Source organism: Notolepis coatsorum (assembly GCF_963971535.1).
Source record: "Notolepis coatsorum genome assembly, chromosome: 3".
In the NCBI taxonomy this organism is placed as follows: Eukaryota; Metazoa; Chordata; class Actinopteri; order Aulopiformes; family Paralepididae; genus Notolepis; species Notolepis coatsorum.
The window spans coordinates 32,715,699-32,743,016 of NC_140167.1; the positions used below are offsets into that span (position 1 = coordinate 32,715,699).

At 43.2% G+C, this 27,318-nt stretch overlaps 1 protein-coding gene across 4 annotated transcripts in view; it reads right to left on the minus strand.

Annotated features, from left to right (window-relative positions):
• The window catches only part of LOC311224772 (inverted formin-2), a 29,760-nt gene extending 8,323 nt beyond the window's left edge, over positions 1–21,437 (minus strand). For all 4 annotated transcript variants that reach the window (XM_084309884.1, XM_084309883.1, XM_084309882.1 and 1 more), the window contains exons 1-14: positions 21,289–21,437; positions 16,205–16,639; positions 12,474–12,589; positions 11,950–12,109; positions 9,467–9,500; positions 8,765–8,906; positions 5,786–5,918; positions 4,994–5,560; positions 4,667–4,812; positions 4,453–4,514; positions 4,235–4,337; positions 4,009–4,094; positions 3,620–3,720; positions 1,633–1,703 (exon numbers count right to left, since the gene is read on the minus strand). In XM_084309884.1, coding sequence (XP_084166010.1) covers positions 1,633–1,703; positions 3,620–3,720; positions 4,009–4,094; positions 4,235–4,337; positions 4,453–4,514; positions 4,667–4,812; positions 4,994–5,560; positions 5,786–5,918; positions 8,765–8,906; positions 9,467–9,500; positions 11,950–12,109; positions 12,474–12,589; positions 16,205–16,639; positions 21,289–21,313 — 2,181 coding nt within the window. In that variant the 5' untranslated portion in view covers positions 21,314–21,437. The remainder of the gene's footprint in view (positions 1–1,632; positions 1,704–3,619; positions 3,721–4,008; positions 4,095–4,234; positions 4,338–4,452; positions 4,515–4,666; positions 4,813–4,993; positions 5,561–5,785; positions 5,919–8,764; positions 8,907–9,466; positions 9,501–11,949; positions 12,110–12,473; positions 12,590–16,204; positions 16,640–21,288) is intronic.
• Positions 21,438–27,318: the final 5,881 nt, after the last annotated feature.

The following is a 27,318-nucleotide window of genomic DNA, read 5'->3' on the forward strand; positions in this document are numbered from 1 at the left end:
GTCGGGGCGCCTGCTAAGCGCGGATTGGACGTGAGGGGGATAGTGTGGTCCTCCCACACGCTACGCCCTCTCAATGAGAATCCGCGCTGCCAGGTGAAAAGAAGCGGTGATTGGCTGGACGTGTGTCGGAGGAAGCACGTGGTAGCCTCCACTCTCCCAGATGATCTGACTGTGGGGGGTAAGTGCGCAGCGACCAGGAAGGGACTGGGAATTGGCATACGACTAACATTGGGATGGGAGAAAATCGGAGGAAAAAAATGGAGGGGGAAAAAGACAAAAAAAAAAAAAAAAAAAAAAAAAAACAGGGGTTCCCAAACTTTTCAGGCCGCGACCCCCAAATAACGGTGTCAGAGAGCTGCGACCCCCACTATTATAGGAGGTTAAAAAATATATAATAATAATTATAATATATATATATTTTTTTATAAATGGAAATGTATGGTTGAAACATGCAAACGTTCAAACGCACACACACTAACAAGCATTGGAGGCTTTTAACCAGGGCCGGACTGGGGAAATCATTCAGGCCAGGAAATATAGTGCAAAATATAGTCCTAGCCAGGCCACTTTTTAAGCAGGGGGTCTGGGGGTCCCCCACCAGGAATTCTTTTGTTACAAAGACTTCATTTCCTGCATTCTGGTGCAGGATTTTTTTTTTGTACTAGGGATGCTCGATATTGGCTTTTTTACCGATACCGATATACCGATATTGTCCAACTCTTAATTTCCGATACCGATATCAACCGATACCAATATATGCAGGGTTCCCCCCCCCCCCCCAAAAAATGGAATAATTTCAGGTAATTAACATTACATATCTCTTGTTGTGGAATTAACACAACATTATGCATACTTATGACAATAAATAAAATCAGAATTTGTTCTTACTTGCTTGCCTGGGTAAATAAAGGTTATAGAAATGTTAAAAAAAATAAAAAAACGTTTGAAAACCGATACCGATATTTTCCGATATCACATTTTAATGCCGATATCGGCCGATAATATCGGTAGGCCGATAATATCGGACATCCCTAATTTGTACCCTTTAAATGCCAGTGTTTGTGATGGCATCACAAATTATTGTTAAAAAACAGGCTAGCATATATGATTAGCAACAACACTAATTTGGATGGATTTTCAGTATTTTTGTAATGTCAGATAATTCCAACCCTTTATATGCCAGTGTGTGTGATGGCATATATTTGCAATATATCAAATGCAAAGTAGATTTTTCTGGGGGGGATTATTACAGGCTAGCATGTGTCAATGATTAGCATCAACACTGATTTTGATGGATTTTTTGTTTTTTGTAAGGGTCCCGCCTCCACCAATCACATGCGGCTCCCTTTGTGTGTGTGTGAGAGCAAGAGAGAGAGAGAGATAGTTCTCCAACTTGTGTGAGTTGCAGTGATCTCCTGGTTGTTCCCCATCTAGGTTATCTAACTATTGCGCTGCTGCAACTAGAAACACTGGCCTGGCCTGACTGCATAAATATTTTTTTTGTTTTTTTGGATTTATTATTATTATTTTTTTAAATCATCTGGCGACCCCCCCCCCCCCCCGCGGCGGCTCGCGACCCCCACTTTGGGAACCCCTGGGTTACAACATAATTGAGTGAGGAGGAGTTCTTACATAGTTGAGGAAGTTTCCCACGTCAAGGATGAGCCGACAAAAACTGGGCATGAGGGTGCTTTCTCTGAGACCTGAAAAGGCAGTGACAGAGCACAGAGTTATTAATATCCATGGTGAATTCCCTTCCGCTAATGGCGTATGGCGGTTATGCGCCTTAAAAGATGGATACGCCAACCGCCATTAAAAGAAACGGAAGAAGAAGCAGGAGAAGCAGCAGCAGAAGAAGAATCATCCCAGTTACATAGCATTAGCCTCATACGATAAAATATGTAAAGTAATTTTTCAAGATTTTTGGAAAAGAAAAAACGAATTTTCGAGAAAATGTGTAAGATTTTTAAATTTATATTTAGAAAATAAGTGCCACAAGGTGTATCAACAAGTTTGCAAAAATACAAAAACACAACAACCATTGCGTAACAAAATAAGGTGACTTTTAAACAAAATATATTGTGACTTAGGCATTTCTTCCTCGTACATACATACATGTCATACACACACCATTTCATTAGCCTCATACACTAATTGCCTAAGTCATGCGATCGCCATCTGTGTATGTAACGTTAAAATGCACAAGTCACACAGGCAGATGGGGATTTTTTTTACGTAACACACGTTTGGATTGGCTGAGGACATAGCCAATCAGAATCTCAATTTGGCCAAAAAATTACTTAGGCAATTATCGTATGAGGCTAACGATATCTAGGCCCAGACTTGTCAGTAACTTCAATCAGGCGGGTACATTCAATAAACAGTTCATATCGTACTTCATCATGGTAAATGGACTGCATTTATATAGCACTTTTATCCAAAGTGCTTTACAATTTGTTCCTCCCATTCACCCATTCACTCGGTTACACAGGGGTGCAGTCGTAATATCAGAAGTGCCTGTACGCTGTTTAAATGACACCACGTGCACGCGCGTGCATGCGCATACATGTTCCCTCGCGTGCACACAGAACAGATGATTATTATGCATAAATAGTAGGAAACATGTTTGTATAGGAAATTACTAGTTTTAGTTTAGTTTTTGTAAATATTGCCTTGAAATAGAGAAGCTGAAAAAGGTAGCAGGATGTAGCCTTCAATATATAAAGAAATTATATTGTCAACAGATATGGTTGAAAAACAAACAATGTTTTAAATGTAATTGTAGATACAATATTGTAGTTACAATTTCTTTAATTGAATTAACTTAAACTAGAAAAGTAAATACAAACTAAATTAACAATGTAACTTGCAGTTTACAGAAGGACAGTTTCCTTCTGAAGCACAACTTAAGAAATGTCTCATCCTTCCAGTCGGGACCATTGTAGTGGCAGGTTCCACAGCTCAAGCAAACCCCCACCAATTGGTACAGGGCTTGTATTTTGGTTTTGCTCTTCTCGTTCTTTGTTATGCTATTGCTATGCTATTGTTATGCAAAGACTACTAGGTGATAGCTGAGTACCGGTACTTGGCGCACGGCACGACGAGTCGAGTGAAAGTTGTGAACGCATTTTTGTGTGCACGCACGTGCACATCCGTGCGTGTACTTCTGCTCAGAAAAGTGCTGGGACGGCGTGGTACCGCATGGCACCACCACTGCACCACTGCTCACACACCGACGGCGGAGGCAACCATGCAAGGTGCCAACCTGCTCATCAGGAGCAATTAGGGGTCATCGGTCTTGCTCACGGACACTTGGACATGCGAGGAATCAAACGTGGAACCTCCGGTTACTAGACGACTGTTCTACCTCCCGAGCCACTGTCGGCCTGTCGCTTTCGACATTGGATATTTCTGCCAGAATCGGGTTTTTTTTGCCGGAAGGAGCTGGAATCAAATGACCACTCTACCTCCTGAGCCACTGTCGCCCTTACTGTCACCATTCCGTTTGTGTGTATATATATATTATTATAGTATATATATATTTATATACAAACTTATAGTGAGGACGTGGGTCCACTGCTGATGTGTGTATATATCAGAGAGGCTGCTGTTGACTTACACTTGCAGGCCGCCTCCACCAGCCGAGCTTTAGGCTTGTCTAGGTCAAACACAGAGGTCGTCTCCTCACACAGCAACATACACTCGATCCTCAACTGGTAACTGCAGAGAGAAAAAAGATACGGTTTAAATAGGATGAAAGAATATTCATGCAGAATACACTTCTTTAAATAGAGTGAGCATTCTTCCTTCATTGAGACAGTAGGGAGGCTAAGGAAGACAGAGTAGGGGAGACACAGGAGGGATTTGATTCCAAGGTCGCCAGCGGTACGTGTGGCTCCAGAGGGAAGGATCCACTGCACCATTTCGGGACACTACTTAATAATTTAACCATCGATACCGAACCTATCTTGTGGAATAGCTTTGAGACAAAGAGCTGGAATATTTTACCACGGCACAGTGAGGAGTGAGTTGTAGAAGCGGTCCACATTGGCCAGCTTGTCTTTCTCGCCTTGGAAGGACTTCAAGTTTGCAATCTGCGTCGAGGCAGAAGACAAGAGAGACTCGGGAATGACCTCCGTAAATTACATACATTATTATCACACGAGTTCAGGTGACTTATGAATATGAATGAATATGCATATCTTTTAGACAGAAGGGTGAACATATTCCCAACCTCATGCGTCTCAGGAAGGAGCTTTAGAAGCTGTGTCAGAACCTCCACATCAAACTTCGTCCGATCCCCCTTCTCAATCATGACGATAAAGTCTTCATGTGAGCTGAGGAGAGATAAGGGAGGGGGAGGGGGAGGGGGAGGGGGGAGAGACACTGAAATAGGGACGGATCAAAATATTCATACAACTATTAAAATTACCATTAAATAAAGCATCTCACCATTTGAAGTGCTTAAGGAATATGTTCAGATTCAAGTTTTTCTTTGGATCAATGAAGGAGATCTATAGAGAGAGGAAGGAGAGGATGATCTTTTGTTAAAGAGTGTGCCGTTGATTATTCAGCATTGGTAATGAGTGGTGTTTATCCTGCTACAGTACAGCTCTGAGGGGCTCTGTGTGTGTGTGTGTGTGTGTTGAGTGTTGACCAGGCGCACCTCTTTAGGCTCCTTCTTGACAGGAGCAGCTGCCCCCTTGTCTTTGTGTTCGGTCACCGGGAGACAGAACAGCTGCTCGATGCTGTTGTAGTCCGGCTCCCGAGGAGGAGTGTCTTTCTGAGCCGACGCCCACATGGAGTGACCATCTGTGTGCGCGGGAGAGAAGAAGAACCAGTTGCCTGAAATGAACTGACAGTGTGCTGGTTCGTGTCACGATTCACACAGGGTTTCTTGCCCTCTTCCCCGAGTGAGACATAGCAGATGGGGACTTTGGAATCGTTTTGAGGATTCATTTTGAGAAAGTGTAAAAGGTTTAACCGCACGCACCGGTGACAGCTTGGAGCTTCTGCCAGTGTAGCTTTTTCATCCGCAGGGAGGGGCAGCGACGTAGGCTGGGGGGCACGGCGCACCCCAGGGACTGGCTACACTGAGCCACTATCATCCCAGGGAGAGCAGGGGGCGGAGGTGGCATTCCAGGTAAGGGTGGGGGTGGTGGGGGTCCACCACCCATGCCAGGTAGTGGTGGAGGGGGAGGTGGAGGTGGGGGTCCACCACCCATGCCAGGTAGTGGTGGAGGGGGAGGTGGAGGTGGGGGTCCACCACCCATGCCAGGTAGTGGTGGAGGGGGAGGTGGGGGTGGGCACTGGCTGGTGCCCGGGGTACTCGGTCCCGTCATAGATGGGGATAAGAGGGGTGGCGGGGGACATGGTGGCATTTGGGTGGTGGTGGTGCTGCTTTTGGCCAGTCTCTCTTTGTCTCCGTCGGTCACGTCAGTCTGAACAGCCTCGTCGACTCTCCTGACAGGCACACCGTCCACTGCATGGTGATCTGTGCTGCTCTTGCCTTTGGAGAACATCAAGCGCTTCATGACCGTCTCGCAGGAGTCCATCCGAGCTGGAGCGCAAAACCACACAAGCACAGGCGATGACTAACCCTGTTCAACACCCACCCGCCCACTCTCTCACGTCACCACATTCAGCCACTGTTAAAAACAGTGTAAACACTGTAAAAATGCATTTGACCGATATGATCTACAGTAAAAACACATTACTCAAAACTCCAGATCATTTACTGTGTGGAAGCTATTGATGTTGAGTGACAGTGTCAGTGATGACTCACAGTCCTGGGCCAGCAGTATGGCTCTGTTTGCAAGAGCCTCCAGGGCCTGCCAGATGTCACAGCGCTCTGGCCCCAGCAGCAGCAAGGCCTGGAGGATGGACATCAGCTGGAGGGAGACCGGAGAGCTGCTCACCTGAACACACATAGGAGCAAATTCAGACACAAACTAAAGTACAAACAGAAGATGTGTAAGCCTATATTCACATTTATATAAAAAAAAAAAAAAAAAATACAAAAAAACACAACTTAGTATCTGAATCATTAAGCTATAGTAGCCTACATTGCAGATAGGACGTTCTTCCGTGCAATACTTATGGGGGAAATGGCTGAGGTAGAATGGGACAGATGTTATGCCTTGCTGACCTATCCAATAAAAAGGGAGCAATAACCAAGTGCTCTTTCCGCTTCTCAATGAAACGGGTCTATAATAGTATTGTCCTCAAGAGAGATCTGAGAATACCAGGGAGAACAGATTACTGTATAAAGTAAGTATAATGGCCTGGAAACTAAGTTCCACCACAAGATCAACAGCCACAAAAGCATTACAGTATTAGGCCTATAAACAAACATATCACAGCCCATTACAATATTATGGTAATGTCTCTCAAACCTGTTTGTAGAGAGGATAACTGCTTTTACTGAAAAAGCATACCATCTTTGAATCATCTAGAATGGACAAGCCTACTTTGGCAAAAGACAAATCTTAAAATTCTTAGAACAAGTCCTTCCCTTTTGGCATGAATGCAACCACATCAGTCTCATTGTTATGTGGCATGATATGAATTTAGCAAGGGCATAGGTCCAAATACAGACAAATATCTACATGACATAATCTGTGCAAAATTAAAGTCTAATAATAATGGACCCACACCATTAGCACACTGGCGTATGCCTGTGGTGGGTCGGGTAGGTGGGAGTCTGCACACCAGTTGATGGATACGCCAAATCCCCTACAAAACTAGCGGTGGGGACAGCAGTGTGTATGTCACCACAACCACATGGCCCATACAAGCATAAACACACCAATGAAGATCGATGAATCCTGCAGGCTTACCCAAAGCATACTGTAAATGGACTGCATTTATATAGCACTTTTATCCAAAGGTCCTTTACAACTTATGGCTCACATTCACCCGCACACCGATGGCAGAGGCACCCATGCAAGGTGGCAACCTGCTTGTCGGGTGCAGTGTCTTGCTCAAGGACACTTTGACACACTGCCAGGAGGAGCCGTGATTGAACCAGGAACCTTCAGATTACCAATGACCGTTACCTCTCCTGAGCCACTGCCGTATTACTACCGTATTGTGAACATGACTGGCAATGCAGCTGGTCATTATTTGTCTACTAGGAGCGCTACCATGGCTTTTACCATATGCCTACATAGCTTTTAGTTTCGTCAGCTGGTAGTTAAGTGCTTGCTGCCTCTGGCTGAGATTGCACTTCATTCAAGTAGTTTCACCGCCATTACCGTTATGGAGCACTCTGTGCCAAATTGACAGCCAGCCAGGTACACCAAGTGCTGTTTAACTTGAGAGACAGCATGGTACAAGTGCTGGTACAAGTGCTGTTTAAAGGGGACATGCATTGCTATTCCTTGCAGTGCACTATTTGGGCAACTTTACATAATTCCTGTGAGTCTATGGAAGACATCTGTAAGGTGAGGAGAGATGCGTCCCCGACACACACAGTCAAGTTTGTGTGTAAATGCTCCGATGAGGGAGAGAGAGGAGAGATGCGTTCCGACACACACGCAGTCAAGTTTGTGTGTAGATGCTCCGACAAGGAAGAGAGATGGCGCACACAAATGTTTACACACTTCTGCACGGTCCCACCGGTCCCTCTCTCTCTCTATCTCCCTCTCTCTGCCGCTCTGTCAAAACCCGTTTGAGGAAGTGTCGGGTTACACTATGCGCTACAACCATACTACTGCATATTACTGCAGATCAGCTACTTGCCATGTCGTATTGCGAGTCAAATCAGAACAGCTTAGTTGAGTGAGGGAAGATCTCGTGAACTCGAGACTAGACTGATGAGTCAATATGATAATTAACGACACAGACCACATTGATATAATCCCCAATTGCTAGGAAACAATGCTACACTGGAAATGGCCGTTTATAATGCATGGGACCTTTAACTTGAGAGCCAGCCTGGTACAAGTGCTGTTTAACTTGAGAGCCAGCCTGGTACACCAAGTGCTGTTTAACTTGAGAGCCAGCCTGGTACAAGTGCTGTTTAACTTGAGAGCCAGCCTGGTACAAATGCTGTTTAACTTGAGAGCCAGCCTGGTACAAGTGCTGTTTAACTTGAGAGCCAGCCTGGTACAAATGCTGTTTAACTTGAGAGCCAGCCTGGTACACCAAGTGCTGTTTAACTTGAGAGCCAGCCTGGTACAAGTGCTGTTTAACTTGAGAGCCAGCCTGGTACAAGTGCTGTTTAACTTGAGAGCCAACCTGGTACAAGTGCTGTTTAACTTGAGAGCCAGCCTGGTACAAGTGCTGTTTAACTTGAGAGCCAGCCTGGTACACCATAACACTAAGTGCTGTTTAACTTGAGAGCCAGCCTGGTACACCAAGTGCCGTTCAAGAACTTGTTGCACAATCAGTTTACACAATTACCGTTTCTGGGCACTTTCACCATTTGATCACACCTCTACCTCTGCATTAATCACAAATGTCATTGTGGCGATCAACAATAAGTAGCTAAGTGGTGTGTGGGCCATCAAATCAAAACAACAATTATGTTACTGTGGACAAATAGGGAAAGTGGCCACTTCTGATTCTCATCACAAAGCTTTCTCTAGATAAGAAAGCAAGAAAGCAAGAAAGAACGAACCCTATCGGGTTGAGGTGGAGGCCAGGGGTCTTAACGGGTCATTCAGCATCTGGTCCACTTGCCTACCAGGTCTCCCTTCACAAAATATCGATGTACATCTCATCATCAAAGGAGAAGGATGATGCGACAGTGAGTGCTCACCTTGTTGAAGAGTGTGGTGAAGACCTCCAGATGATTGCTCATGTCGATGCCTCCATACACCCGCAGTAGCTCGTCGTCGTCTTCAGCCATGGCCTCTTCGAAAGCCTCACACTGGATGATCAGGTCGTCATCCTCCTGCTCCCTGTGCAGTAACACAAGCAGAGATCACTCATGTTTGCGTGGATGTTTTCTCGACTCTCATTCGCCATCATTCCAAACCACACGGAATCCGCCATTCGCCTTCCGTTGCCGGCTGCCTCACTTGCTTGGCGAAATGAGTTCCACTTTGACGCACCTATATGCTCAAACAATGTGGGAGCAGCTGAGAGGGTTTCACTGTTTTGTCGGTGAGTGATGATTGAACACCAAGCAGCATCACATACAGTACAGCCTACTTTTGCCCCAGCATGCAGGGAAGTTTGGTGTGACCCGAAACCTGTCTGACTGTGGCCTTGGGAAGACGCTTAAATGTTATTACCAGCATTAGCATATCTATTCATACATCAAACATTAGGATTCAGAGCATGGCTGATGGATTTCCATGATATGAAAAAAGGAATTGCTATGTAAACAAATATTGCAATAACTCATTGGTTTATGCCTCAAAGGAATGAAATGTGAAAATCTTGAAAACATTGATTGATTGATTGATTGATTAATTAATTGATTGCACCAAAGCAAACGATATAGGTAAAAGCTCACCTCAGTTTTGGCAGTATATCCAGTAATTGCAGTCCTGCAAAACAACCATAAAACACAATGTTCAATGTGACAGTTTCCAGTTGGGAAGAGTGCAAGATGAGTCAGTGAAAGCCAGCAAGATGAGATCATAGGCACAGGTGAGCAATTACAAAATTGGGAGTGGCCAAGCAAACCCTTGCTCAGGTGGTGGAGGGCATTTTAATGACTAGGTACCATCACCCGGAAGGCCTTTGGGCTGTGATCTGGAAGGGTAGATGCTAGATCCCACGGCCTGGAAGATCTAGCATCAACCACCTGGAAGGGGGGTCATCACTTGTTGGTTAAGCTGCAAAGCCGTAACTTGTCATCATTTTCACCTACTGTATAAAGTACTATCCCTTACTTTAACCCTAACCTTAACTGTTCCCACTGTCTAAAAAAAGGTCCTTTCAGTCAGGTGACGGGATCTAGACTCTAAAGGCTATTCGTCTATTTGAAGAATGTGTTTGCAAAAAACGATAAACGCCATCTTTGAAAATGTTTTACTGACTGTGGTCAATTACTGTTAAAAGATACAGTAACATATTCTGAATCTTGAGAGAATTCTGTCACAAAAGCTGTTACTTATTGTCCATTGAAAGTTCACATTTACAGCAGAAACTGTCAAACACCAATGTTGTTCTTTTACAGAGCCAGATAAATCTGTGAAATCTGTTCACAGCGAATCAGCACACAGTATTCAGGTCAGGTGATGCAATATGGCTGTGCTATCTGAAAGCAAATTGCAGTGTAAATTTGTCTCAAAGCCACCTTCAAAAAAATAAAAATAATAATAAGTTTATGTCTTTTATCTCATGGCAAAGAAGAGAAAAGCTGAAAATGATTAAGGTAACAGCAGAAATGTGGCACGAAAAGTGGTTCATGGGTAATTTTGGCTTAGTCATCTTTGAAGATGGGTTTTTTGCACAAAATGTTAACGTGACGTGAGTTTATGTCCTTTAGGGCAGAGCCAAGAAGAGAAAAGCTGAAACATATTCAGATAATGTAGTGAAAACATGGCACAAAATCTGGTTAATTTACAAAAGTGTGACTAAACGTTGTTTGATTTTGTTAAGTTATTTTTACTTGATCAAAACAACCCAACTGCAGTTTGATTGATATTACCTGGAACTCAATAAAAATAATTGGATTTGTGAAAATTACTAAAAATGGAGATATAGGTTTTTGCTAATTAACTCTTTTGTCCCCTAATTTGTCTAAATAAAACTCATGCCTCTCCAGTAGGATTTAATTCAAATCAATTGGAAAATTAGTTTCTTCTTGACTTTTTCATGCTGTAGGCTTCTAACTCATTTTTGTCAAGTCAGATGTAATATAGTCATACTATATCAATTGTGCACATGAATATACAATACTCAAAACTCCATTGCCAAACATAATTTGGCTCATTTGGCACAGAGTCTATGTGGCTGTACAAAGTGTCTTCTTTGCAGAAGCCTCACTTTCGCGACAACTAACTTTGGGAAGAGGGTGACATCTATGACAGCCTGTTCCCCCGAGAACATTATTAAACTAATACTGCCAAACAGGAGGGGAGTTTGAATCTTGCACTCCTCCCTCTCAAAATCGTGTCTCAGAAGGGGGAAATTCAAGTCAATTCATAAAGTCAAAGTACACCTCTCCCCCTGTGATTATTTTGCAATGATCTCCCCATTAACAGCAGCGATCAACACAGTTTTATGTCATTCGTCTTTGCTGGTCTGCATCTATCTGTCGAGTTAGTTTGAAAGTTGTGCTGGAATGTTCTGTTAAAGGGAGACTTCACCAAAAAAGTGAAAAAACAATGCTGATTTATTTTGCACATACTCTCACACACATCCAAAAACAGTTTTGCACACATTCATTTACTTTGACAGTTACTGAGAGTAAATTTGTTTGAATATAACCACGTCATCGGGGACATTGGATCTTTGTTTTGTGTTAATTACATCACCATGAAATGATGTAATGTAGATGAAAAAATAGCAATACCTGCTACCATATAATTTCACTGAGCTGCAATTAACACAACACAAGGATTCAATGTCCCCAGTGACATCATCGGTGGCCATATTCAAACTAACTTACTCTCAATAACTGTCAAACTACATGAAAGTGTGCAAAACGGTATTGAGTTTTTGGATTTGTGTGAGATTACGTGCAAAGAAAATCAGAATCGTTTTTTTGGTGAAGTGCCCTTTTATGTGTTTTTGGATTAAATCTGGAATGGGGCCATTGGGCCTATTCTTAGAGGAACCCAGTGCCAGAGATGTGTAATAGAGCTATTGCTACTGATGGCCTACTTTCCCCTCTGCAAGCCCATTGAGCATCACCACAGGGGGAAGGACCTCTACATTAACAATTTACCACAGCGTGACCTTGCTGATGATCCCAGCCCACAGACTGCCGACAAGTCGCCAAGCAGTAGCTGAGCAGTGAGGGTAACCATTACATCGGAACCGTACCGATAAACTCCTTCCTCATCTTATCTCTCTGCCGGAGATCATCTTTGCCGAAGAGGAAGGCGTTGATGACACTGAGCAGGGTGACCATGTAGGGCACGTTGTCTGTGGCCTGCAGCTCATTCATGATCACACTGAAGCGATACTGTTGGGTCTTCACGCCCTACAGGGGGAAAGAAACACAAAGCACATCATAGGTTATTAACTCAAGCCTATAACAAGCATCAGTGAGGAACATCTGGGCCACGTTATGCATGCAGTCTGACACTAGAGGGCGATACTGAGACATACACCGTTCAGGGACACTGTGTGTGATTGTTGAAGTTAAGATGAACAAAGTTAAATCATAAAAATAAAAATAACTACACAAATCTGGTTCAGACAAACCCTATGTATGTTAAAACATTTTCACCAATCTGATATCCATTCATAGTATTCTCATGACTTGTTATGCATTCCCTATTAATACAGCACAATGCCAAGAATATGAACCATGAATATGAACCTTCTACTGAAAGGCTACTTGCCTTGTAGTGGTCCAGGGCATCCAAGGCCAGAGAGTGGCCATCTGTGGAGAACATGCTGAGGGCGGCCAGAAGATCAAACACCTGCTTCTTCACCATCGTATTCGAGGTGTCCAAGGCTGTGAAACATCACGATTACACACAGTATGGTTATCACAATGGGTACTATAATCCTCATATTTCCTGTCTGTCTCACTCATAGCTAATCATTCGTGTTCTTGTCCTCCATTTGTCTCAAACTCTAGCAGGATGCTTTGTTTCAGCGCCGTTTCAGGCAATGTAACTTGAACTTTGCACTGTGGGTGACTAAGAGACGTGCGTATATATCTGAAAGCAGGGAAATCCAATATCCATCCAAACAATCTGTGACACTACTATTTGACCTGAAACAACACTTAAAGGTGAATGCCAACCATTTTAATAGTTCACATAATAGTTCATATCATGTTATGCCCTGGAACATTTGCCACTCTCCTCAAGAGCTAAAAATGGGAAAGAGAACCAACTTTGTGAAGGATGTGTACAATCTGGGGCTGAATTTGTGGGCCCATATAATGCTTGTGTGAGCTTCAAAATAAGGTTTAAATTCTGGTTCAGACCTGTTAGCAATACTTGAATATACGCCTTATGTGGGTGTGAGAACTTGACTTAAAGGACGGGTTCACTTTTTTATTTCTTTTATTAACCCAGTCCATATTTAAACATCGTCTGGCATTATGTTGAAATGTATAGGCCATCATTTCACTGATTACTTTACTATTGGCGGCACGGTGGTGTAGTGGTTAACACTGTCGCCTCACAGCAAGAAGGTCCAGGGTTTGATTCCCGCTTGGGGACCAGGTTTCCATGATGCCAGTTACCCAGGTGGGGTATCTCCCGGGCCATTTATTTTTTTGATCCACTTTTCTCCTCTTTTTCTATTTTTCTCCCATCCCAATTCCAATGTGCCAATTCTTCCCTCCCCTGTCTTGAACGTTGCTCGCATATGCCCCCCACTGGCCGGTTGTAGGGATGATAGAAGCCTTGCATCACGTGTCCCCTTCGGTACATGAGGAGGCAGCGCAGCCTGTCACATCTTTTCACCTGCCAGCGCGGACTCTCATTGGCGAGGTGTAACGTGTGGGAGGCTCACACTACCCCCGCCATTTCCTGTCTCTGCTGTGCAGGCGTCCCCAACCGACCTGTAGGAGTCGCTGTCCACAACGTCCAGATTACCACCCATCGACTTCCACCCGCTAATTCTGCCAATTGAATTAGTATGACGGCTGGCCCAAGCCGGAGGCAGCGCCGACAGCCGGAGTCGAACCCGGTGTCTCTTGCGTTGGTGACGAGCGCAGTGTCCGCTGCGCCACCCAGCCGCGCCTCTCCCGGGCCTTTTTGTGTGGAGTTTCATGTTCTCCCCGTGCTCGCAAGGCCCCCCCCCCCCCGATAAGAGAAACCCAATGGAAAAACATGCTAAACAACAGATCGCTAACGCTGTCATGTCCGTGACGAAGATGGGCAGGAGCACTTGGATGGTCCCCGGGCGTGGCTCACGCCACAGCCCTCGTCTGCTCCCGGCTGCCCTTGGGGGGAAGGACGACGGGATGGGTTAAGCGCAGAGGAGTATCGCATCGGCGATCCTACAGACAATGTATGCGTGTGTGTTCCGGTGTGTGTGTGCCGCTAACATTGAGTGTCGTTGCATGCCAATTAAAGACCTCTGTGACAGGTCCTGCATTATTATTGATATTATTGAATATTATTGAGAAACAATGTACTGCATCCTCTCACCAGGCTCCGATACAATCCAATATGTGTCCTTTTCCAAAATAGGAAGCTTAATCAGCAATCAACAATATAATCAGATGTGTCTTCATAATGTTCTAGTGAGTAAATGTTTGCAAACCATATATCTTATCAAACATTATAATGAGTTCCATAGGCCTTGTGCTATAGTTGCCCAGTTACATGCGTAACTGGCCTATGCAATTCATTCAAACTTTTTTCCCCACAAAGTAATTTCCACATTCATTGTCGCATCCAGGTCACATCACAAAACTGATGGTTCTCTCTCTGATTCCCGGCTTTAGGAGAGGAGCACAGGATGAAATGGGTGGCATTACCATTAAAGCTGCAATAACTATTTTCTGACAGTATTTTTCACCATTTCCAAACCTTTTATGACTGCCAGCCGAAAGTAATTTCATTCTGTCCGTTGAGTCATGCTGTCCTACTCAACAAGTAACCAGCAGTCTGTTCTTGCTTCACTGTTGACAAAACCTGACCCGCGCTTTACCTCTGCCTATTTTATAAATGTATGCATTTAATAATTTTTTAAATAAGACTATTATATATAATTATCTAAAAGAAATTATATAATAATTTTGCCGTCGACTAAAGACACACTTCTTCATTCAATATCTGAAATGAAAAAAATATATAAAAAATAAAACTAACCTTACTGTCATGCACTTGTCCTAATATACTAACCTACACTGTAGCACTCAACACTATGATGAACATTGTTACTCAGCTGATAGAGTTGTACCCTTCCTGCTAACTTGTCGTACAAAACTTGTAAGTCGCTTTGGATAAAAGCTTCAGCTAAATTACAAAATGTAAATGTAATTAAAACATTTTTTATCTCTTATTGTATATTCTCTTATTGAATATTGTGTTGTCTGAACAGTATTGTGTTTGTAGGTGATGTATTAACCAACCAGGAAATGCCCAAGAGAAAGTTGTATAGTTGAAGTCTTGTAATTCATGCACAAAAACGATTCTGTTCTTCAGCAAATATCTTAGTTACATCAAGCTTGTGCCAATAAGGCATATTTTATGTTTATACACAATGAGGCTTTCTTTTCTGTAAAATTCTGAATTTGTTTATAGTGGTGACTCTAGTGGTCCCTAATGTTTTAGTTTAGGCATACTCACTCACTGTATATACCTCATATCTCATACTCACTCTGTATATACCTCATATCTCATACTCACTCACTGTATAATGACCTCATATCTCACTCACTCACTGTATATGACCTCATATCTCATACTCACTCACTGTATATGACCTATCTCATACTCACTCACTGTATATTACCTCATATCTCATACTCATACATTATATATCAAGATTACTTCTAGCAAGGGCAGCTGATTGGCACAGTGGGCAAGGTGCTCGCCACTAACGCAGGAGATGCTGGTATCGAGCCCAGCTCTCGGCGTTGCTACCGGCTTGGCCGGCCGTCATACTATCACAATTGGCAGTGTTAGAGGGTGGGAAAGCCAGTGGGTGGGGATTGGACGTTGTGGACAGCGACTCCTACAGGTCGGTTGGGTGACGCCGGTACGGCGGAAACAGAAAGTATCGGGGGCAGCGTGAGCCTCCCACGCGTTACTCCTCGCCACTGAGAGTTCGAGCTGTTGCGGTGAAAAGACAGGCTGCCTCCTCGTGTACCGGAGGGGACACGTGATGCAAAGCTTCTATCCTCACTACAGCCGACCAGTGGGAGGCATAGTCTAGCAACGTTCAAGACAGGGGAGGGTAGAATGGGATGGGAGAAAAATAGAAAATAAGGAGAAAAAGTGGATTAAAAAAAAGATTACTTCTAGCATCTGTGCCACCGTTTTCATTATGTATGAGGCTCATTTGAACCATTAAGAATCAAATGAAAATGTACGTGAGGGGAAACTCAATTGTGTCAGTGTGATCTGACACTGACGCTCATCACAACTACATGCTGTCGCACCTTGTGAGAGCTTGCGTATGTAGCCCTCGTTCTCCACTATGAAGTGGATCCCCGCTGAGGAGTTCATGACGGCCCGTACGCAGTTGACGCAGGTGAGCTGCAGGAGGGCGTCCGTGAGGCGGGAGCAGCCGCGCCCCGAGAGGCGGTCCAGGGCCTCCAGGAGGATATCCAGCCCACTCAGCTCCAGGAACTGGACCATCCAGGTCTGGTCGCAGGCCTCCAGGCGGCGCTTCAGCCCAGAGTAGTTGATCACGGTGGGGACCTGCAGCAGCCGGATGCACAGCTCCGGGTCGGCGCTCTCCAGGTTGGCCTCCAGCTGGGTGTCGGAGTCCTGGGAGGAGCCCAGGCGGGCCCTGACCGAGGAGCCCAGGCGGCCCTTGACCGCCGACCACTTCTTCGTCAAATCTGTCTTGACTGACATGATGTCTGGAGGGGCTGCGGATGGAAGGACAGCATCGTGATGAGAATGAGTACATATCACACACGCACAACAGTTAGAAAATGTTATGCAAGAATATGTTTTTTGAAACATCATTCAATCAATTGTCCGCTTGGATCTTGGGACTCTTTTTTTTTATTTCTTTTTTTATTCACTAATATAATTATGCAGGACATGTGGTCCACTATCCAGACCACAGGATGCAGGCCAAAAACTAGCGTTTATCAGAAGGCAACACAGAATGAACTGACAGCTTTGCACTTTGGAGGACAAGTGAGATATGTCAGCAGCCTAGTCATCACCGGTTCTGCCAAATGCCAAACATCCCAACTTAATCCTATGTGAAAGGGCAGTGTCTCATAGTCAGCTAATCAACACTCAACCACAAAGGCAGGCTCAACATCTTTAGTCATGGCGATCCACCATGGGAATATATTGGAATGTTTTCAGAAATATTCTTACAAGAAAGGAGTAATGCAGGGATTTTAAACACTTGAAAGGCTACAATTCAGCATATGAATTGTAGTTCCTGGTTAGAAAAGAATGAAAATGGATGGATTATCCAAGTGGGGGCCCTGGGGGGGAGAGCGAGCAAGAGCATATGTATGTATTGTATTGGATAGCAAGTATTAGGTAGATATCTCGTAAACTACATTTATATTGATTCAAATGGAATGTATAGTCCTGTGATTTACTTTGGATATTTACTGTTAGTGCTTGTGTGTCTAATTTTATGTTATGTTTAAAAAATAATAAAAAAATTAAATACAAGAAAGGCTACAGACATAATCACAGCTATGTGGATGACTAATACATTGAAAACATACTACACACTGAGGCAGAAAACATTTCACAAAGTTCAGTCTTATCACTGAACGGACTAGTATTGATGTGAATGTTCATACAGAATCACACTGACACACACACGCACGCACGCACACTAGGGCTGGGCGATTCTTGTTCAAATGTGAATCACGATTTTAATTTTTTCAATACAATCATTTATTGCACTCTTTCTTAAACAGACAACATAACATATATCAAAGTGCTTGACTTAAACTTAAACATAACATATATGAAAGTGCTTGACTTAAACTTAAAAGTCTCCTGTAACATACAAAATAATAAGAATCGTCATCATTTAAAAAAGTTAAGTAAAAAGTAAAAAAAGTAAATAAAATAAAAAAATTATAAATATATATTTTTTTTAATAAAAGAAAATCGTCATAATTTAGAAATGAGATTGCATAGGTCTATGAATCGAGATCGCGATTCTTTTTCGATTAATTGCCCAGCCCTAACGCACGCACGCACACACACACACACACACACACACACACACACACACACACACACACACACACACACACACACACACACACACACACAGTGCTCTATTTGGTCATATCCCTAACAGTCCCCTTTTCAGCACCCTCCCCCCAAAAGCCTAGTCAAAACATGCACAGCAACCTCTTCAACATGGCCTTTGAGTTTGACCCCTAACCTCCTACATTGAATGTTGTGTCTGTCCACCATGTTTGTTATTGTTGTTTTTTCCCCTATGTAAAGCGACCTTGGGTTTTATGAAAGGCGCTATATAAAACCAAGTTATTATTATTATTAACAGTGTATACAACAACCACTCTTAAAAAGCCAACAGTGTAGGGATTCAGACTAAAACAAATGTTTTATCAATAATTCCAGAAAATACTGTATTTGAATGTATTTGTGAATCCGAGGTGGTCCTGTAATAAGGCACAACGTGACTAATTTTGTTCTGTTTCCCGTGCTCCTGTTAGTAATTTCACACTTGGCATGGGGAGGTTATTACAGATGACACGTTGGAACGTCAAACACAAAAACCCCAGACTGTGGCTCTGCACACATAAAGGCCAGCCTGGTAGCAATTACAACTAGGAGAGTTCCTTCCTAAGCTCCCCTTCGGTCTCCATCCAGGGCAGAACCAGGCTCTATCTCTGGAATCCACATAGTGCTTCTTTATTGTGTGTTGCTTGATATGTCAAGAGCGCTGACACAAAGGAAACTATAGACCAGAATAACAAGGCCGTCAATAACAACCCTGCCATTTGGACTTGTTTACACATGGAGGAATTTGCATGGAACAAATCTGACAAATCTAATTTCTCAAACCTCATAAGTCAAGGTAGCAGCCCCTTTTTTCTCCTTCACCCACAACCAGTCATAATAACGGATTATCTTTGTCCGACAGCTGCCATTGCGATAGTGTTGCCGTGGTAGCGAGCGAGCAGACAGACAATGCCCCCCCTTTTTTCTTTCTTTTTTTACAATACGCCTTCTCATCCCTCTTCAAAGAGCTCTGTTCATTAGCCACAAAATGGGTGGAATGTGCCCTGCCACGCTACAGTACCCCCTCTGGGGGCCTGATGGGAGCTGTATCCCCCAGAGAACCATGTAAACGCTCTCTGGCACCCACCTACAGCACCAGTAGCCGGTGGAAGCTTTTTTCATTTGGGAAGCCGTTAGGCTCCACCGAATTGAAAGGCACTGAAAGGAATTCCCACTTGTTGCATGGTCATAAACATGACTTGTAACCGACTTGTCTCTGACTGCTATGGAACAATTCAATTTGCGGCATCTAGGGGGTTTTGGATGAAATAAGCAGGGCTTCTTAGTGTGGGTCAGGCGCTTTTCAGGAGGAAGGGAGGGACTTTCCTGGGGCAGGAAATTCAACTCGAGATAAACATGCTGTCTGGTGACAACACGCCTGGTTCCTCCTTTTTTAATATTTCATTTTCGTTTCTCCCTACGCTGACCCCTGATGTTTTTAGGAAGCTTCTGTTTTCACAGCTGGCCGGTGGCATCTAGATAAAAATAATGAAAAGGGACGGAGCATTTATTTTTTCTTTATTCCTAAAATCTGAGATTTTAAAATTCTGACCTGGTCTGAGACGGCTCTCACATTCTGTCAGTCACAGCAGGTTTACTCACTGCAGCACAAGACAAGCCTGATTGATTGATTGAAAACTTTATTAACAGATTGCAGAATGGGTACAGTACAGTACAGCTCAATACATACAATTGTTAAGGGGATGCAGACCAGAGAAAGACTTTCGTCTTGTTTACATCAGGGTCCCCCATTTTCAATTCATCATAACATATATGACTACTCATCAATGCTCAAGAGAAGTACATATAGCATATAGCATTTGTGTGTAAACAGCAGCATCCCTATTGCTTTTTCATACCAATGCCAATCCACTGTGCACTGTATACGCACATCGGTGAAGAATACTATTTGTCTGTTTGAACAGGCCATCACAAAATGCAGTTGTGTGTATGTCATTAATGATACAAAGTGTAAATAAACAATAATAGACACAGTGTGTTATTTGGGGGGATGGTCTTTGGAGGTCCACAGAGCACTGTTTATGGAATCTTTCAAATTACTTTGTTGCCTTTTCTCTGGAATGCCAGCTTTGGCAGTGATACAGGGTGCAGGGGACATCTTAGATCAAAGTCTGTATGTATATTACTTTTAGAAATGCATCAACTTGTGTCCTGCATTTACAAACAGAAATAGTTTAAGTGCAACTTAATTCCTTAGATAGTTGATTAAATAGCTGACTTCGCCTCACTGGAACATATTCATCTGATTTCATAAATAAATCACGTCTGGCTTATAATCGTATTGTAGATAACAACTACTTAATAAATAAATATAATACACAATCCATCTTTTCTTATAGAATATTCATTGTGCTATATAAAATATAGAGCCAATATTAATTTCACTTGTGTCCTATATGGCCCCCCTCTCTCCCTACCTGCTATTTCCAGGAATGAGATGACAAAATCTAATTTCTTGTAGAAATAAAGACTTCAAATCAAATAAAAAAAAGCTTAATGTCCTAGCTGTGTGCTGCTCTAACAACACACGGTTGAGACTTTTTTCTCAGCCTTTGGTGATAGATTGAATCACGATTATTTGTCTAAAATAAGGGAAAAGATAAGATTACGAGACCTATTGGGTAAATAGAGCCAATCAACAGTGACAGCCCATCCAGTTCACCATTGGCTTCTGTCTGTGATTGAAGCTTTTGCCAATGGCATGGTGATTTTGAATAAATAGCTTATATCCTACATACAGATACAGTACATCCATCTGATTGATTGATTGAAAACTTTATTAACAGATTGCAGAATGGGTACAATACAGTACAGCTCAATACACACAATTGTTAAGGGGATGCAGACCAGAGAAAGACTTTCGTCTTGTTTACATCAGGGTCCCCCATTTTCAATTCATCAGGAATCTCATTACAATAAACGTGTCAGGCACCAACCCAGGGCTGCATTCACCCTGCAATAGTCACCCTATGACTGATTCTATGGCAGAACGTACGGGTTGAAATAGCGGCATTAACCATGGACCATCCACGCTACTTTGCGCTTCCATTTTCACTTACCATGGGGATCTAACGGGACAAGTTATAATAGGCCTATGATGATTATGGCGAATTGTCAACAGAAACGAAAAACGATTGACACCATTTCAGTCATTATCGCCAATCTATGCATTCCTGCCTATATACCATACGGGTCGCCATAAATGAGTGGAATTAGCTAGACAATCTTGCTCCAAATGCACGATGTTCAGGCTTACCTGATTTTATCCCATAAATAACCATTTGAAGATAAGCGTCCTCCAATTGTGATCAGATGGATTCCTTCGCAATCATCCAGGCTGTTTTTTTTTTTTTTTTTTTTACTGCATGTGGGACAGCCCCCCTACAATGTCAACACACCGTGCAGAACGAGCTGAGGACGGTTGATGTGTGGTGGGTAACGTTTCCCTTTCAAACTAACAGCTCTCGCTTAGTCGCTTCACGTGTGATGCTGCTGCTGCCACAGCTGGAGCCCCTCCCCAGGGTGGTGCTGGTGGTACTGGTATGATGGTAGGATACTGGTATAATAAGATCATGGGCTGGAAGAAAAAATCCCCTGGAATTCCTCAAGTGATTACATTGAAACATGGAATGTTTACACAGCGTGAGCTAATGTTATCAATTCGGCGTTTTGATTAGGAAAAGTGGGTCGGGTTTACTCACTCACGTTAGTGGTGAGTGCTGCATATCAAGGATAATAGTCGGACAAATACATGCAGACAAACCATATTTTCTTTCTCACTTTTTTGTGTGCCATTTTCGAAATTTCAGTAGGCCTAAACTAAAGGAACTATTTCTCACTTGAGGTGCAGTTTAACCCTTTTAGACTTGACATCAACATTCCATCAACATTCAACTGTCACCTTCTCAGATTGTAATCATGGTAACAACTGAAACCCAAACATGCCATGCATGCACAGCATCACTCAAAACAAATTTACAGATTTTTCCAAGGTAATAAATCTGTAAACATACCATTGCACTCTTTGCAGTTATATGCCCATTCTTGAAATGTGATATTATGTAAATTACCTAAAACAACCAGTTTATGGTCAATGGTCCCCCTAACTGTTTTAAGATGAAAATATTCCTTTATTGATCCCCTTGGCAAAATTCTATCAGGATCAATGGGGATCTGACTCGAAGTGCAACAATTTACTCTCCTCGCGTATCTCTGTTTACATAACCAAGGACTTAAAGGGATATTTCACTTTTAAAATTTCAGATTTTAGGAATATATATATATAAAAAATAAATATATATATATTGTGTCTGACCGGGGCCCTCAGTTCACCTCCAGGTTCTGGAAAGCGTTTGCTTCCAGCCTCTGCGCCTCTGTCAGCCTGTCGTCTGAGTTTCACCCTCAGTCCAACGGGCAGACGGAGCGCGTCAACCAGGATCTGGAGGGCGTTCTGAGGTGCTACGTTGCCGGTAGTCCGGCAACATGGAGTAGGAGGCTGGCGTGGGCGGAGTATGCGCACAATACCCTCCTCTCCTCCTCTACTGGTCTGTCTCCCTTTCAGTGCCAGTATGGTTTTCAACCTCTCATTTTTCCCAAACAGGAGCGGGAGGCAGAGGTACCCTCCGCCCAGGCTCACGTGGCTCGCTGTCGCAGGACGTGGAGCCGGGTTCGGGCGGCACTGCAGAAGGCCTCTGTTAGGGCTCAGCGTCAGGCTAACCGCAAGCGCAGTCCGGCTCCGGTTTTCCGTCCTGGGCAGAGGGTTTGGCTTTCCACCCATGATCTCCCTCTCCGGGTGGAGTCCAGGAAGCTGGCTCCCCGCTTTATAGGTCCCTTTAAGGTGGTTCGTCGGGTGAACCCTGTGGCTTACAGGTTGCTACTCCCAGCTTCCATGCGGGTTCACTCGACGTTTCACGTGTCCCTTTTGAAGCCCTTCCTCTCATCACCCTTGTCCCCGCCACTCCCTGCGGTTCCTCCGCCCCGCATCCTTGACAGACAGACTGTCTACAGTTCTACACGGTGCGAAGGATCCTGGGTTGTAGGCGGAGGGGTAGGGGGTTTCAGTTTTTGGTGGATTGGGAGGGGTACGGGGTAGAGGAGCGTTCCTGGGTGCCTCAGAGGGATATTTTAGATCACAGCCTTATCGATGATTTTCGTCGGCTGCATCCCGAGGCCCCTAGGTGAATGTCAGGTGCCGTTCGTCGGGGGGAGGTACTGTAACGTTTGGGCTTTCTATTCTCTCACAGGAGTGAAAGCCCTAGTGCCATCCTGGAGTACTTCACCCTGTCTCTGCACTCATTTCTGATTGTTGTCTGCTGTGTGTGTTTTGCCACTGTCTGCTGGGTAATTCTTGCCTTTATAGTAATCCTCTGTTCTCCTCTCTGTGTCGGTTCTTCAGCAGTGTTACTGGAAGCAGTCGTCCACGGGCCGAAGTTGGATATCTCGCCCGGCGTTATTATTTACTTTTGTCTTGTTATCTTATCTCACGGTTGAGAAGTCGGATATCTCACCGTCCTTATTCTCAGTTATAGTTATCTTGCTATGTTTGTATATTCTTCCTGCTTCATCTATTATCGCTCTAGTGTTTCTGATAATAAAAGAACACAATATTTGAGAAGAGCAAACACCATCTCCGCCTCCTTCTTCCATTCTACAATTGGACTCAACATTCTTACCTTGATTCCTAACAGCAATCTGCCATTTACTTAGGCATGTACCTTTAGGCGAAATTTGCCCATGAATTTGGCTGTCAGGTTTTAGTAATGTAATGCAGTTTATTTTTTCCAAAATTGTATCAACCTTTCATTTAGCGCTTGGTGTTAGTTAGGTAGTTAGTCTTGTATTCATTACATCAATTTGCCTAATATAGACCCATCGCTGTGTGCAGCCACTGTGGGAGTGGGGAGCAAAGAGAGGAGTGAAAATATGGGGAGCATGTCTATGTTCCCCGGGTCCTATGTTCCCCGGGTTCTATGTTCCCCGCTTTGATTGATTGATTGATTGAAAATTTTAGACCACCAGCCCTGATTCCAAACTCTAACCTTAACCAGTTCGAAAGAGGGCCTAAGCTTAACCAGTTCGAAACAAGGCGGACATTAATAATGAATAAAATTATAAAAATTAATACAATTTTCAATCTATTAATCAATCAAGCGGGGAACATAGGACCCGGGGAACATAGGACCCGGGGAACATAGGGATGATCCCAAAATATGTTGTCTTTACCCCTGTATAAATGCAAAACACACACACACACACACACACCACACACACACACACACACACACACACACACACAAAATTAACAATATTCAACAACAAACTTTACTTCAATGAACTCAATATCCAATCATCTCTTAATAAATGTTTGTATAGACTTTTATTTTAGAGGCTTTGATAACTCAGTTTTCCTGCATTTTCTATTGTTCAGAGTTTTTGCCTGAAAACAACTAAATTAAGTGTAAATACCATGAAATGGAAACAACCAAACCGGAAGTTTTCTGTCATCTTTCATTTCCCAATTTAGCTATTTGAAAAGCTGAACAAATCCGGAACATGTCAAGACTAGTCTACCTCCTATCACTCTCACTGCCTACTACAGGAAAGGCTGTAACAATGGATTATGTAGACAGGAAAATGTTATGTCATCTTTGAGCCACAGAGCCACATCCAGAAAATATGAAATGAGACATAGAGCTATTAAGCTATAAAAACATGACAAAGATAATGTGCTTTAATTTTCGGAAATCAAAAGTAAAATTCGGAAAGTTAAATGTATTTGTATAGCTCCAATATCACAATTACATGTTTCAGCCTGCCTCACAAACTCACAGTGGAACAACATCCTCTGACCTCAACCCTCAATAAAGATGAGGAAAAACAACTTTGTGAGACAACGCAGGACGGAGAGGTAGGGCACAGGCCAGACACACTCATACCAATGCCAATCCACTGTGCACTGTATACGCACATCGGTGAAGAATACTATTTGTCTGTTTGAACAGGCCATCACAAAATGCAGAACTGTGTGTATGTCATTAATGATACAAAGTGTAAATAAACAATAATAGACAGTGTGTTATTTGGGGGGATGGTCTTTGGAGGTCCACAGACCACTGTTTATGGAATCTTTCAAATTACTTTGTTGCCTTTTCTCTGGAATGCCAGCTTTGGCAGTGATACAGGGTGCAGGGGACATCTTAGATCAAAGTCTGTATGTATATTACTTTTAGAAATGCATCAACTTGTGTCCTACATTTACAAACAGAAATAGTTTAAGTGCAACTTAATTCCTTAGATAGTTGATTAAATAGCTGACTTCGCCTCACTGGAACATATTCATCTGATTTCATAAATAAATCACGTCTGGCTTATAATCGTATTGTAGATAACAACTACTTAATAAATAAATATAATACACAATCCATCTTTTCTTATAGAATATTCATTGTGCTATATAAAATATAGAGCCAATATTAATTTCACTTGTGTCCTATATGCCCCCCCCCCCCCTCTCCCTACCTGCTATTTCCAGGAATGAGATGTAGCTTAATGTCCTAGCTGTGTGCTGCTCTAACAACACACGGTTGAAACTTTTTTCTCAGCCTTTGGTGATAGATTGAATCACGATTATTTGTCTAAAATAAGGGAAAAGATAAGATTACGAGACCTATTGGGTAAATAGAGCCAATCAACAGTGACAGCCCATCCAGTTCACCATTGGCTTCTGTCTGTGATTGAAGCTTTTGCCAATGGCATGGTGATTTTGAATAAATAGCTTATATCCTGCATACAGTGTACATCCATCTCATTACAATAAACGTGTCAGGCACCAACCCAGGGCTGCACTCACCCTGCAATAGTCACCCTATGACTGATTCTATGGCAGAACGTACGGGTTGAAATAGCGGCATTAACCATTATGGACCATGGACCATCCACGCTACTTTGCGCTTCCATTTTCACTTACCATGGGGATCTAACAGGACAAGTTATAATAGGCAGGCCTGATTATGGCGAATTGTCAACAGAAACGAAAAACGATTGACACCATTTCAGTCATTATCGCCAATCTATGCATTCCTGCCTATACCGTACGGGTCGCCATAAATGAGTGGAATTAGCTAGACAATCTTGCTCCAAAGCTTCAGAGTAGATTTTGTTGGCAAAAATGACAACCAAAAACCTCTGCCTACAAGCCTATTTTGCCTGAAAACAACTAAATTAAGTGTAAATACCATGAAATGGAAACAACCAAACCGGAAGTTTTCTGTCATCTTTAATTTCCCAATTTAGCTATTTGAAAAGCTGAACAAATCCGGAACATGTCAAGACTAGTCTACCTCCTATCACTCTCACTGCCTACTACAGGAAAGGCTGTAACAATGGATTATGTAGACAGGAAAAATGTTATGTCATCTTTGAGCCACAGAGCCACATCCAGAAAATATGAAATGAGACATAGAGCTATTAAGCTATAAAAACATGACAAAGATAATGTGCTTTAATTTTCGGAAATCAAAAGTAAAATTCGGAAAGTTAAATGTATTTGTATAGCTCCAATATCACAATTACATGTTTCAGCCTGCCTCACAAACTCACAGTGGAACAACATCCTCTGACCTCAACCCTCAATAAAGATGAGGAAAAACAACTTTGTGAGACAACGCAGGACGGAGAGGTAGGGCACAGGCCAGACACACTCAGCAGAGATGGCCGGAGAGGAGGGGGAGGGCACCGCTTTCACCTCTAGGAGAACACCTGGCACACAAACAAAAACCACTCTCAAAGAGCACTTACGGGAGACTGCAATTCGAAACTGGCCCCTGTAAATGTCCTAACCCAACCCCCTCCAATGTACAGTAAATGTCCTAACCCAGTAATACACGAGACCCTCTTCTTGGAACCAAGTATGGTTTCGTCGATACTCCAATGTACAGTTTTGCTTGTACAGTTGTACAGTTTCCCCCACCCCGCCTACCCAACCCCCCCCCCCCCCACCCCACCCACCCAACCACCTCCAATGTAAAATCATGTATGATCATGTAAAAAGCATTTGCAGAAATTCATAACAGAGCCCCAGTCATTTCTCGGCAAGGTTGCGTAGAATTGACCCCCTCCCTTATCTTGAGAGAAAATTGTTTCACAGACAACAGAATGACAGTGGTGACACTTCTAGGCCTCTGTATGATCATGTAAAAAGCATTTGCTGAAATTCATAACAGAGCCCCAGTTGGGGGGGGGGGGGTCATTTCTCGGCAAGGTTGCATAGAATTGACCCCCTCCCTTA